Below are 15647 nucleotides of genomic sequence, written 5' to 3' on the forward strand. Positions count from 1 at the left end.
ATGTTTAAGTGGGCAGGCATATATTCATTTACTTTGACTTGACATTAGTGAAATGTTGTCATTCCAAACCCCTTTAAACAGCCCCTACCCCCACCCCAAACACCTCCAAAAACAAAATTAATTGGAGCAGTAACAGAGGGAGTCTAAGAACATGACTGAACTCTGTGACAGATTTTATGAATAAAAATGAAATTTTCAAATGGCAAGGCATCTGGACCAGAGTTTTAAGACGTCTCTCTCCAGTTTTTCTGGTTGTCCCTGAACACCCAGGAGAGTGCCCACTTCCCGAGTGGAATTCCCTGCATCAGTTCAGTCAGGGAGGCACCAGCTGTTCAGTAGTGCTTAACTGACCCCTTCCTGGGTCGTAGGTGACACCTCATACTTGTAAACCTATCTTCATTGAGACCGTGAGTTTTTAAAGGGGTAAAAGAAAAACAAAGTAAATGGAATCTTTCTTTAGACCTATGAGGAAGGCTTATTAATTTAGTTACATCTCACCTGAGGATATTTTTTCCCATTGAAATTTTTTTTTAATAGAGAGAGAGGGAAAAGGGTTTGGGAGGAGAGAGATAAAAACATTGATATGAGAGAGACACATTGATTTGTTGCCTTCCGCACGCACCCTTACCTGGGCCAGGGATTGAACCTATAACCCAGGTATGTGCCCTCAATTAGGAATTGACCTTTGGTGCATGAGCTGGCTCTCTAGCCACTGAGTCACACTAGCCAGGGCTAGGATGGCTTATTTTAATTTTTGCTCTTGTTTATTGAGTGTGTCATGAACATTTGTGCTGCTTCTACAAATATATAATTTAATTCATTATCCATTTATTCAAGTTTTCTTTCACGAGGATGGCAGATTCTTTCTAAAATTTAGTTCCTGGGTGGGGAATTCCCCTCATGAATGAGCTTGCCCTTTTTTTTTGGTACATGCCCCTAGCGGGAACTGAACCCGCACTTGCTGGTCCGCAGGCTGACGCTCCAACCACTGAGCCAAACCAGCCAGGGCTGCTTTCTTTTTATCAGAAAAGAATTGTATGAACTGTTATGTTTCCCAGATTTCTAATTTCTGTTTTGGAAATAGGAGAGAAATATATCTGACACATGTACCTATTAATTTTTATCTCTACTGCTCACTCTTTTTCCTTAAAATATATGTTTACCTGAATTTTTCTTTAATTTTTAATTGTAAAGTATTAGGTGAGGTGGAGCTGAAACCAGTGTTAAGTTATATTATTTACCTTCTCACTTGTGAGATTTTAGTAAAAATCGTGTCTAACAGGATGTTTGGAAAATATTTTTTGTTTTACAGTCTTTTGTCCCCTACTTTTATAGGTAGGATTTTCTGATAAAGAAATAACCTCTAAGGAAACATACTTTGTCCTGTTAAAAAATGAGACATTTTTGTCAACCAGCAAGTAAGATTAAATAATAAACAAGTTGTCTGGGTCACATTTTGTTTCATGCTCTTCCTCTGGTATTTCTGAAATGCTTTGATATGGTGAGTCATAAAAACAACAAATGACTTAGTTAGAAAATAGGGCCTTAGCATTTTCTCTGAAGTTGTATATGATTTGTTCTATAGTTACTTCCACAGTAAATGCAACAATATGTATTGGTTGTCTCTGCACATGCCGGATGCTTCTCTCAGGTTTTGATATGTGTTATATATGACTATTAAATCCTTTATCTGGGATGATGGTATTAGAGCATCAAACAAGCTTGGGCGGGGGGCGTTAATCCTCACCTGAGGATATTTTTCCATTGGTTGTTAGAGAGAGTGGAAGTGAGAGAGAGACATTGGTTGGTTATCTCCCACACTCACATCCTGACCAGGGCCAGGGATAGAACCTGCAACCCAGTATATACTCTTGAATGGGAATTGAACCCATGATGCTTTGGTCTAAGGGCCAATACTCTAACTGCTGAGCCAAAGTGGCCAGGGCTGAGATGAGCATTTTTAATTTAATCAGCTCATCTGTCCTCCCTCTCCTCTCACCCAACATCACATTAATGAGTTCTTATTTGGAAATGCCTGAAAATAAATGGTTAATATAAGCAACAGGTAAGTATTTTTACTTACTTGGGAGTTATAAGCAGGGAGACCAAATAGAAGCATGCCCTGGCCTAAAGAGAGTATATAGGCTTTTGCATAGTGGAGACTTAAAGTCGGTCCCCTTCCTTTGTCCTCTGTTTGTGGCCTCAGTTAAGTTGTGTGTTCTCCCTGGGCTAGTAGATGATGTCCAGGATCCATTCCAGCGCTCACACTCTAATATCGATCCATGTACTCTCCTCTTCCTCATGGTTCCAGTTCTTACCTTGTACCAGCAATTTATGAAGATTGCCAGGAATCCTAACACAAATCTTTCTGATGGGTAATAGAGGCAGTAAATAGTCTCTAACAGAGAAAAATCAATCATGGAAAATACTGTTTGGTTCTCTAGGGGAAATATTAAGGGTGGAAGCATTTTAATGAAGGGGAAGTGGTAGCCTATAACTTCTGCAGGCTGATAGAGTAAGAAGATAACAGACAGACACTGCAAGAAACCAGGAATTGGTCATGTACAAGGGTCCAGACAGGGCAACGTGCCCTTAAGTGGGTTCGTGGAAATAGCTCTGGTTTTCTACTCACAGTGGCATGGCCTGTACAGCCTCTTGTGGGAGTGATGTAGTACTTGTAGGTGTTACGTTAGTGCCACATTCCAGTGACATTGGTACAATGAGTGCTAACACGTTTGTTTGTTCATTTATTCAACAAATACCCATTAAGCTTCAAATATTTTTCTAGGCACTGAGGATGCCTTATGATAAAAGTCCTTGCTCTCATGGAGATCATAGTGGGGAAGATGACTATATAATAAAATGCCAGATATTGATAAGTGGTATGAGTCATATAGCAGCCAAATGAACAGATGACTAGCAGATGAGAATGCAAAAGCCTTGAGATGGGAACAGGTTGATGTGTTACAGAACAGCAAGAACTAGACAGGGTGTCTAGAGCCAAATGAGCGAGGTGGAGTGTGGAGTGGAGGTGGCAGCTGTGCCACCCAGAGGGCCAGGACTGAGGCAGTGCCAACCCCCACTGATGTGATAAGTCATTGTTAAGGCTGGGAGCAAATTCATGACCTTGCGATTCTGAACAGCTTCCTCTCTTCGTGGACCCAGTTCTCTTAAGGCGTGCATCCCTCTCCTAAACTAGGCGTCAGGGAAGTCCATGGCTGCTCTCAGACCACCAGCAAACCTCTCGGGGCTGAAAGGGTTGATGCACATTCCAGCTGCCTGATCCAAGAGCCAGCACAGCCTTGGGCATTGAGAGTACAAAAGGATGTTTTCTGGGAATAATTGACTAAAAGTCATAGATTGGAATACTAAAGAAATTGGAATTTTAACAAATTCCAAAGAAATTCTTAGAAAATTTAAGGGTGGTGCTTTCGGACACGTTCTCGATTAATTATTATATGTTTTTACATTGTAGCATTGTAATGGTCCTGTAGCAGATAGTATAGCTCTCTTTGGTGTAGTATTGAAGTTCTTTAAAAGCTAGACTTTTAATTAAAAGTTGTAATGCTTTTGCCCTGGCTGGTTTGGCTCAACAGTTAGAACTACAGCCCATGGACCAAAGGGTCTCCCCTGGTCAAGGGCACATACCTGGGTTGTGGGTTTGATCCCTCGCCCCAGTCAGGGTCATGCAGGAGGCAACCAGTTGATGTGTCTTTCTCACATCAATGTTTCTCTCGCTCCCCCACCCCCCCCCTTCTGTTGAATCTAAAAAAAAAAAATCAATGGAAAGATGTCCTCAGGTAAGGATTAAAAAATAAGTAAAAATAAAATGTACCACAGCCTTTTTATAAAAAAAGTTGTAATGCTTTTAATTTTAAAAATGCTTTCTAGGTACCATGCATCCAAGCATTTTATGTAAATTACCCATAACACTTCGAAAAATAAGTGGTTTTGTCTACTTGTTAATGAGGGTAGGAGTTAGGACCCCAATCTGGGTCTCCGGCTCCAGAGCTCTTACTCCTGTCATTATGTTTTAGTGCAGAACTTCTCTTTGTCCTGAACCATGCCAAAGGCTAGACAAGGGGATGCTGTCACCTTTAATAAAAATTACTTAAAAGCCAGCATCAGTTACTTTGCTCGTTACTGTGCCAGGCCACTTATGTTGATACTGGGGCAGGAGCAAGCCAGAGAGTGGCTGTGGGGACAGGCCAGGGACGATGTGAACTGAGGTTGGGATTGGAAATAACCTGCTAGAGCTCCATGTCCAGTTGTCGTGAGGATCCGTGGACATTTCTGTGGTCATCGAGAGGCTGGTCAGCATGTGAAAAGAATGAAGTGTTATAATACACAATATGTTACTACACAGGGGAGGTAACGCGGCCTGTCGATCTTTAAGCCACTTTGCCAGGCAGGTCTGACACCTGTGTTGTCATGAGCAAGGGAACATCCCCTAAAGGAGTCACTCACATATGTTTGTATCTTTCCACAATCCAGGTTTGTTAGGGGAGACCTCCCCAATAAGCCAAGAATCACACACACACGTGGAAGTGAGCAGAGTGAGTGTCCAGTGCAAAGTCCCGTTCACTGGCCGAGTCGCAGGTGGAGAGGCAGGTGTCGGTCTCAAGCCAGGCACTAGAGTGGTGCATGTATCCGGTCAAGTGGGAGTCCAGCGAGGCTCTGTGTGTGACCCGTGGTGCAGCTGAGCTCGAGTACCGGGTGGTTGGAGCTCTGAGTTCTTATAGCCCCAATGGGCAGAGGTACCACTCATATCGATGTCCGGATTGAAGTCCTTATCCCAGTGTCCAGACTTGTAGTTTGGGGCGTTTCTGTACGCCCCATTACCTCAGTCTTGATGTAGCACTTGACGTAACTGTCATGGCTGACAGTGACCCCATCTTGGATTATCGAAAGTGTTCAAACAGTCTGCTTTGCTCTTGCTCTGAGCATGTGGGAAGGGATTTTTGTTTCTCTTAGACTGGTAAGGCAAGAGGCCCATACCCTGTGCTGTCAGCCACTGGCTTCCTGGGGCACACAGTCCAGTCATTTTGGATCTCAGTTTTCTCATCTGTAAAACAGAAAGGTTGGAGTCAATGATCTCTGGTGCTACGTCAGCTCTTTAACAAAGTCTGTATGTGCATATGTACATGTTAGTGATTGGACGCCTTTTATCTGGCATTGTTTTCCTATTATCATCATCATTATTATTATTTTTTAGCAAAGTGAAATATAATTTTTGAATGTGCTTTAGAAAAAAAGAATCCATGTCAAGGTACATATATTAATTTGTAAGATTTAGAAACCTTGCCTCTATGGAGAGTACATAGAAATTAAACTTCTGTTAATGGAAAGGGAAGGTGATTTTTTTTAAGGCTCTCTCCTCCCAACAGTTCTTATGTACTAATAGGTGTGTATCAGGGAAGGGTCAAACCTATTAAAACTCTCCCCAGAGGAACAAGTGACCTGAATTACTTGTTTGCTTAAGTCAAACAGGAAAGTTCTTCTTCCTTTGAACTTAAATAATTCCAGGAAATGCAATAAAGAAGCTAAGGGAGAAAGAAAGCATTGAGCAGAGACTCAGTTTTCACACTTATATAAGCTCTGGTAATACCTATTACCGTTTATATACTTTATAGTGTTCAGTGTTAAGACCATTTCTGTTTTATGCTCCTGTTTTTCTTCTTTGATCTGATTTTCCCCCTCAGTTTTCTAAGTTGGAGATCTTTAGGTTTTAAATTTAGCCCATTAAGTAGGAGTTTTTTTAAAAAGTAAGTGAAATAACTTTTAAGGTTTTGCTTTTTATTTGCCACTCTACATTGTTTAAAAAGTTAAGCCCAGCTGGTGTGGCTCAGTTGGTGAGCGTCGATCCATGCACTAAGAGGTCACCAGTTTGATTCCCGGTCAGGACATATGCCCCAGTCAATGTTCTCTCTCATCTCTCTCTCTCTCTCTCTCTCTCCGTCTCATTTTTTTTTTTTTTTTTTTTTTAAAGTTAACTTAAGCCCTGGCTGGTATTTGTTCAATTGTTAGCGTGTTGGTCCTCGCACCAAAGGGTTGTGGGTTCGATCCCCAGCCCTGGTTGGGGCATGCGGGAGGCAACCAGTCGATGTGTCTCTCTCATATTGATCTTTCTCTCTCTCTTTCTCTCCCTTTCTCCCTTCATTCCACTCTTTTAAAAATCTGTGGAAAAAATATCCTTGGGTGAGGATTAACAACAACAAAAAAGTTAACTTAAGTAGCAATAAATGTTCTACTTATAATTGACTTCTTCTTCCCTTCCCAAATCTCTTTTCAGGAAATGACCCATTCATGGCCTCCTCCTCTGACAGCAATACATACGCCTAGTACAGCCGAGCCTTCCAAGTTTCCTTTTCCCACAAAGGTAATTCCTTACAAGTGTAGCAGACGCTGCATCCACGGAGGAAAGTCTGAGGTATTGCTGGGAGCCAGATCAGTCCATTGTTACTTGAACTCTTTAGCGATTAGGTTAAAATTGCAATTAATTTGGCCCCTAAAGTGCTTCATAATGCTTTCAGACACTTTATTGTCCAAATTACGTTAGTAAGAACATCTTGTATTTGTATAGCGTTTTGTAGCTTATGAAAGTATTCAGGATTTTCCAATAAATTCTCTCTTTTGAGAGTTATTACCTAGAGATGGGAAAACAGAGGTACAGGAAAATTAAGTGAGGTGGGTTGTCTGATTCCTAGTTTAGAATTTAGATATATATGTATACATATATACTTGGATGCATACATCTTATACTACTTATAACTGCTAAATTTTCTTAAAATTAACACAATCAGCTACACTTGTGCTGGTTTTAATAACAAGCAAATCTGCTGACTTACATGTTTCTGTTTCAGTATTTTTGAGTAGTGTATTAAAAATAAAAACACTACCATTTTTCCTTGTTGGGGGTGGGTGGATTGTACTTTAGGATAGCCTTCAGAATGTAGAGATATCATCTTCAGATCTGCGTCTGTTTAGCCTGGTGTATGCATGTACAGGGTTAATATGTTATAGCTGTTCCTTTTGTATGGTATTATTGTCTTCAAAAGAGGTTATGTCTACCCAAATCAGTATTTGCCACATTTGATACTTTACATATTTTCTAATGATAGTTGTTTTTTTAAAACAGGATTCATTATTACTGGTTTTAAGGTAAAACATACATACTTTGTTTTTAAAAAAAAATCTGCCCAACACCAAGGAGCAATACACTCTAAGAAAGAAGGGAAGCAGTAAAACCTGCTTTATGTAGAAATCAGATTTATCAGCATTTACTAGGGTTAACAGTGATGCAGCCTTCGATTTATAAACTTTAATGACTGGAGATTTTTCTTTTTCTTCTAGGATTCTCAGCACATCAGTTCTGCAACCCAAAACCAAAGTAAGTAAATATGTGGAACTGATTATTGCACTGGAGAACAAAGCTTGGTTTTTACTATTTTAATGGTAAAAAAAGAAACATTAATGAAAACTGCCCAGCAGAGATGGGGGCTTCCTGTGTTGAAAGAATAGGAAAGCAGGGCAAATGTAAAGCTATTCTTTAGGTGGAATTTTAGACTGTTGCAAAGAGTTCAAGAAGCTGTCTTAGTAAAGTCCTTAACAAATGCAATGTGGTGTTTCCTGGCACGTGATCAATATCTTAAATGAGACTCTCAAGCATTATAATCCAGGAATTGTATACGAGGGTGGGTGAAAGTAGGTTTACAGTTGTGAGTGCCTTTCTTTTGAGTTATAAAGCTATTATAATAATCATAACCTACATGTTTTTCCCATACGAACAACTGTAAGCCTACTTTTGCTAACTCCTCTATAAGAATAGGCTGGGATATTGTGTGGGGTTCTTGTATTTTTTTTACACAAAAGTAATAAATTTTTGTAAAGAATACAGCACACAGCTTCTTTGGCCCCTTTGTATGTATGTGCCATATAATTCATTTTTTAACCCCTTTTATGGATTTTAAGTACTTGAAAATTCAGGGAGAAACAGAAGAAAGTTTAGCTGTATCCAGCTTTTGTCTTCATTAGTAACTCTGATAAATTATTTTTGTCCCAACTACATGCAAGGCATTTCATGTCTTATGACATTGACTAAGGTATTTGCAATAATTTAGTTCATTAATACTCTGTTAAGTGCCCAAGTTATGAAGTTTTAATATTCAAAAGATGGGGACCACGGTAGGTTTTGTGTGGTGTGTCGGGAGAGGGAGCTCAGGTAGATGTTCCATGGAGGTGACTCTTCACATTTCCCATCTCATTACATTTTTCCGCTTGATCATTCTATCATTCAAATTGGATATGAGGACAGTAACAAGATGAGAAAAGCAAGAAACAGAGCATCCTTCCACTAGAGCAGGGCTGGGCAAACTGCAGCCTGCAAACACAACCTGTTCTGCAACTAGTTTTTGTACAGAAGGTTTTATTAGGACACAGCCATGCCCATTTATTTACTAATAAGCCACAAGGTATAGCATGCAAAATGTAAAATATATGTCTGACCTTTATAGAAAAAGTTTGCTGCCCCTTGCTCTAGAGGTACTGAATAAGGTCTTACAAAGAACTCCTAACTAAATTTCCCTCAAATGCAGAGAAATAAGCCTTACCATCTTGCCATAGTGATGTGTAGTAGCAAGGTAAAAGGAACAGAAATCAATGGCTGCTCAGGGAGGTTGGGAAATCTTGCTTTCTCAGCAACTTGGCAACCTATGCAAAGGCAGCTGACAGGTGGAGTGGCGCGGGTCTGCAGGTGGGCCACCAGCTCAGCTGGGCACAGGATTGCCGGGTGCTCCTGTACTGTGCAGGTTCTGTGCCTTCTGCTGGGTCACTCACAGCTTGATGGCCAACTCCTGGTTTAGAAAGACCGTCTCATCCTTTAAACTGATTTACCCTTTAACAAGTATAGTTGAAGATGGACTGGTAAGTGCTTCCTTGTTTAGGTGCGGGTGGTGGCCCTCTCGGCCTGAGGAGTTGTGCGGCCGATTCCTTGTTTCTCTGAGGTGTTTTCAGCTGCCGGCAGGTCTCGGCTCACCCGCTGTTTGCCCTGGGGTCTTACATACTGCCACCACTTCCTCTGTTCCTGTTCTGTGGAACCTTGTTTACCTTTGTGAGAATGTGGCCTGTGTGGGCCTAGTTGGACCCTAAATGGGTCTAGTTGGATGTTGGAGGAAGAGGAAGTTGAGCTGATATGGATATAGCTCTCCGAAAGGTGGACCTTGACACATATTTCTCAAAGTATGCCCAGCAAGAGAGTTCAACCATCTTAGAAAGGGATCTTGTGGCTTGGGGGTGTGTAGAGTCCCGAGAATGAAGTGCAGGGATTTGGCTTGTGTGTCCCAGTGCTCACATCTGGTGTGTAGCAGGCCTGCCCGAGGGCACCAGAGCCCATGGAACGGGTGCCCACCAGGATGACTGGGAGTCCCTGAGCGTGTCAGGGGACACTGTAGCCCCTCTAGAGTGTAGTCCTGACCCTAACTTTCTAGCCAGAAGGGGAAGCAACTTAAAAATATCATGTGAGAGCTGCTGCCACCATGAGGATAAAGTGATCAATTGCAAATATTCAGGGGTCTCCACATGACATTTGTGAAAAGTACCCCTCACCCTTACCTAAAAGGTATCCATGTTTCCATTTCAGTCCGAGTTCTGTTTCAGGTCCCTGTTATGTCACGATCAGACAAAATCAGCAGCTTTTTAATTGGTTTGCTGCCTCCACACTTACCATTTCCTGGTGCCTCCTAGGTTACACCAGGCTGCACCTCCAGAATACTGTTTCTGAGGAATAGCTGCATTGAGTCTGCGTTTAGACCTTTGGTAGCATCTCATTGCCCAACAGATGAAGTCATAACATCCCACCCTGGCAGGCAGGGCCCTCCAAAACCTGACTTCCACCTTCACCACAGATTCTGTACCCCAGCCTTACCCTTTCCAAATCTGTCACTTTGACTCCTCCCACTTCTGTGCCTTCGTTCATACTGTTTCATCTGCCCGAAGGTCTTCCTCACCCTCATGCCAGAAGTCATTCTGTCAGACTCACCCGTCCTTTGTGACACAGGTCATTTTGTTCCTTCCTAATTTGCCACCTTTAATCATTACCACCAGAGGGACCGTTCTCTAGATTCCTGGGACAGCTGTGATTGATTTGTGTACTAATCGCAGACTGCTAGGGTTGTAGGTATTTGTGCCCTGGTTGATGTCCCTCAGTCAACTGTAAGCTCATTGAGGACAGGGTCAAATGCCTTGAACATCTTATCTACGAGTTAGTCTATAAATAGCTGCTGAATATAGAAATTGGGATGGGTGTTGAATAATGGAGGGACAGGTGGAAGGGAGAGTGTGTTTGGCCAAGGACAGAGGCTGCAAACAGGGTGCCAGCAAATCGCTGATAGATACATGCGGTCCTCCAGGTGGGGGTGAGAGCAGCCCTGTCCTGCTGCTTCCTCCCGAGCCCGCCTGCGGACATCGGGGAGAGCTCCGGTGCAGCGGGGAGCCCCGGAGTGCAAGCAGTGCTTTCCAGACTGTTTGCTCTGTTAGGGGTTCTAAATTCTGAGCAAGCCCTCTCTCTAGAAGTAATGTAAATAACGGCGAGATTATACCAAGTGCAGTGTTTAGCACTCTGGTCGACAGAATTGAAATACTGAGTGTTTAGGTGAAAAAGATGAGGGGAAGGGGACAGCAAAAAAGGGAGTTTATGACTAAAATTCTCATGAATATATGTCACTGTGCTGCTCTAATCATTTTTCCCTCCCCCACAGAACAATATGATACATCTTCAAAAACCCATCCTAATTCTCAGCAGGGAACATCGTAAGTAAAATGCTTTTGTTTATTAAAAGTTTATGATATGACATCGTAATTTCCCATGTAAACCTGTTGCTTTGTTGTTGTTGTTGTTGTTGTTGTTGTTGTTGTTTTGTCTTTCCTGCTTTCAAGTAATGACTTTCATAAAATACTGCTGTGTTGTAGAGGGAAGAAATGACCTACATTTATATTTGGATCGAGTTCTGTTGAAGTTCTGTTAGGCACCAAAGGAGTGTTTGCTAAGGGGTTTTCTCAAAAGAATGGCATTTGAGCCACTATTTACATGTTAACTGTGGAAAATAGAAGGTTTTAGATTTATAAATTTTAAGTAGCTTTGGCTTTGGGAAACATCTTGAGGGGTGTGCACAGTTTGAGATTTTCTGCCACCTTTTTGGCCTAGTTTTAAAGAATGAGCCCGTTGCCCAGCTGTTCTTTATTAAGGCCAAGTAAGTCTGGGTATATTTTGGGTTTTTGGCACAGTTTAAACTACATAACAAAGATTTTAAATCAGCATTTTGACCCAATTTGTCATTTCTTGATGGTATTGGACTATTCTCTCTTCTCACACACCTAGAAGGGGCTTTGGGGATAGGTGAGAAGGCCTTTCTCTCCTTCAGTGTCTGGTCAGTTACCCACATGGGGGAGCACCTCAGACGACCTCAGGGCCACTCCAGCTTTCTTCTGTTTTCTAGGCCTGACATTTGTTCCGTGTGCTTTGGAAGGGGGGTTGCTGTGGATTGACTGTTTTAAAAACTGTATAGTTGAGGTAAAGGGGTAGTTTTGTCTTCTTACCATGACTGAGTGTGGGGCCAACTTCAGTCACCTTACCCTAATGCCACCAGTTTCGCAGTGCAGTTTATTCTCATTTCTCCATAGCAAAACAAGAAAAAAAAGAACAATATAACGAATTTTTTTAAGTAAATTTATTATAATTTAAGGGATGGATTTTGTGTGTCTGTAATAAAAGTCTGTGTCATTTGTGGTCCTGGCAGATGGTGAGTTTTTGCTTGTTTTTATTGTCTTTAACCCAGAAAAAAATTTAACCGTATGTCAGTCATCCTCTCTCTGTTTTTTGCCTCCCCCTCCCCCTTTTTTTCTTTAATAAAAATTTCTGGCTACCAAATTTTGAAAGTCTAGAATCATCTGCTTAGATTAATTGCATTTAAAGAAGGTTTGTTAAGCCAGTTGATTGCTGATAGAGGATAGAAACCACAGCTCCGAGGACCTCAGTTGTAACAATTCTGTAAAAGCTCTAACTTCCCCGGGGTTTTACACCTGTGCTCTTCATAATGGTTGGTAGCAGAGCCCTTTAAACCATCAAGGCCCTGGCCAGTGTCTTTGGGGGCAGTGAGGGAACTGAGAGCTTGCCCGGCTTGCCGATGAGAATAGAAGGGAGGAGCTCTCCAAGGAGGCAGGTGGGTGGACAGCTGTCTCCCTGGGCCTGTGCGTAGAGGAAGAAGGGCAGTGAGGTCAGATCTAGGCCTAAGAAGCGGCTTCAGGTGCAGCAGGTCAGAGTGCACACCCCCACAAGTTTCCATCGCTTTCAGGCCGTTGGTTGGGACTTAGACCATTTTCTTTTAAGTCCTCATCCAAGGATTTTTTTTTTTTTTTTTTACAATTTTTATTTTCAGACAGAATGGGAGGTGGGGAGGGAGATAGAGAAAGAGAAACATCGATGTGAGAGAGACACATCGACTAGTTGCCACCCACACAACCCCAACCGGGGCCAGGGACAAACCGCCACGTAGTGCCCTTGGCTGAAGTCTAACCTGGGACTCTCTGGTCTGCAGGCCGACGCTCTAACCATTGACCCAAACCGGCCAGGGCAGGAGTAGACCATTTTCTATGACAATTTTGCTACTCAGAGAAATGGGTAGTTCTGATAGGTGAGTTAAACCATTGAAATCAGAGGTGCTTGGAAATTTCTAACAGGTATAGCATATATCTTGTGACATATGTAGTGTTTTCATTATAAAAACTATTAATTTGCTATATATAAAATTAACTAGAAAAGAATTTTGTTGTGAACCTAATCAGTGTAGGGAAGGGATGAAAGCAGGGCCCAGTGGAGGCGAAGAGAAAATGGAGCGTGGTCCAGGAGAGAAAGTGGTACTGAGCCTGGGTGGCCAAGGGAGCTGTGTGCTTGTGGTGGTGTTGGTCATGGAATGTACCTGTGGGTACACGAATCCCGTTTACGGAGACTGGGTGAAAGCAGCGTTCCCGTTCATGTGTGACGTGTTTCGGGTTTAGTGCAGTAGATCTCTGCGTGCTTGCCAGTTTGTCTGGTCTAGTGTCAGCTCTGGGGCTCTTGAGCGGCACGTGCCAGGAGATAGTCTAATGCACTTCGAATGTCAGGGAAAATGTTAACTATAGGGTCATTTGTACTTTTGTTTTAAAAATTAGTCTAAGTCATAATGCTTTTTCTTTCGGAACTATCAGTACTCGGGGATCCCTAGAAAGGTGCAATAGTGTGTATGGAGGAAAACAGAAGGACCTGGCTCTAGAGAATAAGGTATGGGGAGTCTGTTAATTCTGTCTGTCCGTACTTTGGAGGAGCAGGTTATTAGCCGGGTGATGGAAGGATGTAGTTGTGAAAAAAACATGTGCCATGTGCAGAACCCATTACTTTTACTTTCCAAACTTAAAGCACTAGTTAGTTCTCAAGTGATGAATTCCTTCTGCCAGGCTCCGCAGGGAAGTGATTAACTAGGGTGTCCGTGCTATTTACCCTGAGTTTAGGGGAGGGGATGTTGCTTTAAGGGCTCCTGGCTTTGGAATCCTCATCTTTTCCAAGGCTTTGATCTGTGGCGTTCTCAGGGCAAAGTACACAGTCGTCCTTTTTTATATAGTTATTATGTCCTTTGTGTAATTATGGACAGTTCCCTTTCTGTGAAGCCAGATACAGTTTACGGGTATGAATTCTTTCATCAGCCTCTCAAAGGGGATCATCTGTTCATGTTTAAGAAACTATGAAATGGTTATCTGGCCAGTGTGGCTCAGTGGTTGAGCGTCAACCCGTGTACAGAGAGGTCACCGGTTCCATTCCCGGTGGGGCACATGCCCAGATTGTGGGCCAAATCCCCAGTGGGGGGCATGCAGGAGGCGGCCTGTCGTTCTCTCTCATTGATGTTTCTATCTCTCTCCCCCTCCCTCTTTCTTTTCCTCTCTCTCTAAAATCAATAAAGAAAAGTAAATTTAAAAAAAATTAAAATGGCCAATAGGTATTATTGTGGCTTTCTTCTTCCTTCCCACCCTTACCCTGAAATTGCCAAGTCCTTACTAGAAACTACCCTCCTTTATTTTTCTTGTATCTGTCTCAGAAATTACCAGTACTTATTTAGACTAAGAGGCAGAAATTATCCATTATAAGCAATTTTCAGTTTTTATTTACATACATGAAAAGTTTCTTTTGAGCCCTGGTCGGTTTGGCTCAGCGGTTAGAGCGTTGGCCTGCGGTCCAGAGAGACCCGGGTTCGGTTCCCGCTGGGGGCACGTACCTCAGTTGCAGTTTGTCCCCGACCCTGGTTGGGTCATGCAGGTGGCAGCCACTCGATGCGTCCCTTTCATATTGATGTTTCTCTCTCCCTCCCACTCTATCTGAACAAAAAATGGAACAATGTCCTCTGGTGAGGATTAAAAAAAAGGAAGAAAAATTTCTTTTGAAATGAGGGAAATATCAGGACATAAGGGCCGGGATTGGGATCATCTCAAAAGTTTGATGAGAATAAATGGTACAAAGTTAATAAAGGATGGGAAGAGTCTGATACCTTTTTAAATGAGCCTGAGTTTTCAACTTGTACGCAGAACATTGGTTTTTAAACTGAATCTTAGCAAAGGACTAAGGAAGCCCCATTCTTTCCACTGACTGTGATAAAAAGTCATTACATCAGCACACATGCCACCTGAGATGTCCTAGAAATAAGTCTGAAGAAATGGATTCCTTGGACCAGTTCATTTAAATTACATTCAGCCTAAAGAAATTATTCATAATTCTTTTTAACATAGTTGTTTTTGTCTTATCTTTAAATGTTAGCTTATGTTATATGAAAGCGTTTTGCCTGGGTTCTTTATTTTAATGACAGCTCTCACTGAGAGTGCTGCTTACTGATAAATATTATGAAAGAACTGGTAGAAATCGCCCAAATGTGCAAAGCTTATGAATTATGTGTCACTGAGATCATGCTCCTGTTAAGGAGCGAACATTCATGCTGATCAGTTACACATTGGTAGGTCAGCATCCAACCTTCAGCATCACGGAATGTAAGTGGAGATCCTGTTCTTGATAATTCTCAGCATTCAATACCAGGCGTCGCTGGGAAAAGATATTCCTTGTTTTCACTCCCAACTTATCTAATCAAGTGATTGAGGATCCAGGGTCATTGGTGTTCATAACTATGTTAGTAACCTAGATATATTAGGAAGTGATTTTTTTGTGTGTGTTTTCAGGAGAAAAGGGAGAGGTGTAAAATGAAAGAGAATAAAGCAGATAGCTTTTTTTAAGTGAGTGAATGTTAGCCATGCTATCGATAAATGAAAATTTATAAGATTGAGTATTGAATATTTCTGTTCTTAAAGCAAACAAAAAGAATAATTCTGTGCAATGTTTTTTGTTTTTTAATCTGCCTATTTCAGAATTATAGTCACTAGGGCACATTAAACCAATATTTAGAAAATACTGCAACTCTCAAATGTAGAATCACTTCTTTTCCCCACCTGTACTGTGCTGTGACTAGCTCATGAACTATAGTCCCTTGGAATAGTCAGTTTAACTCTTGGACTTTCAACTTTACTAGACAATATTCTAGGATCTCTTGCAGGGCATTGTTAGGCTTCATTGTATATAAGTT

The 15647-nt window shown here is 41.8% G+C and overlaps 1 protein-coding gene across 6 annotated transcripts in view; it reads left to right on the forward strand.

Annotated features, from left to right (window-relative positions):
• Nucleotides 1-15647, forward strand: part of AFF1 (AF4/FMR2 family member 1) — a 194861-nt gene that overhangs the window by 136934 nt on the left and 42280 nt on the right. For 5 of the 6 annotated variants that reach the window (XR_004959416.1, XM_036260263.1, XM_036260265.1 and 2 more), the window contains 3 exons: nucleotides 6293-6379; nucleotides 7354-7390; nucleotides 10755-10806. Coding sequence is in view for 5 of the 6 variants with exons in the window: in XM_036260263.1 (XP_036116156.1) it covers nucleotides 6293-6379; nucleotides 7354-7390; nucleotides 10755-10806 (176 nt within the window). In the remaining variant the exon portion in view is untranslated. Of the gene's footprint in view, nucleotides 1-4494; nucleotides 4557-6292; nucleotides 6380-7353; nucleotides 7391-10754; nucleotides 10807-15647 lie in introns of all 6 variants that reach the window. The other variant, XM_036260267.1, reaches the window with a different exon arrangement.

This window comes from Molossus molossus, unplaced genomic scaffold, assembly GCF_014108415.1.
Source record: "Molossus molossus isolate mMolMol1 unplaced genomic scaffold, mMolMol1.p scaffold_m16_p_1, whole genome shotgun sequence".
NCBI lineage: Eukaryota > Metazoa > Chordata > Mammalia > Chiroptera > Molossidae > Molossus > Molossus molossus.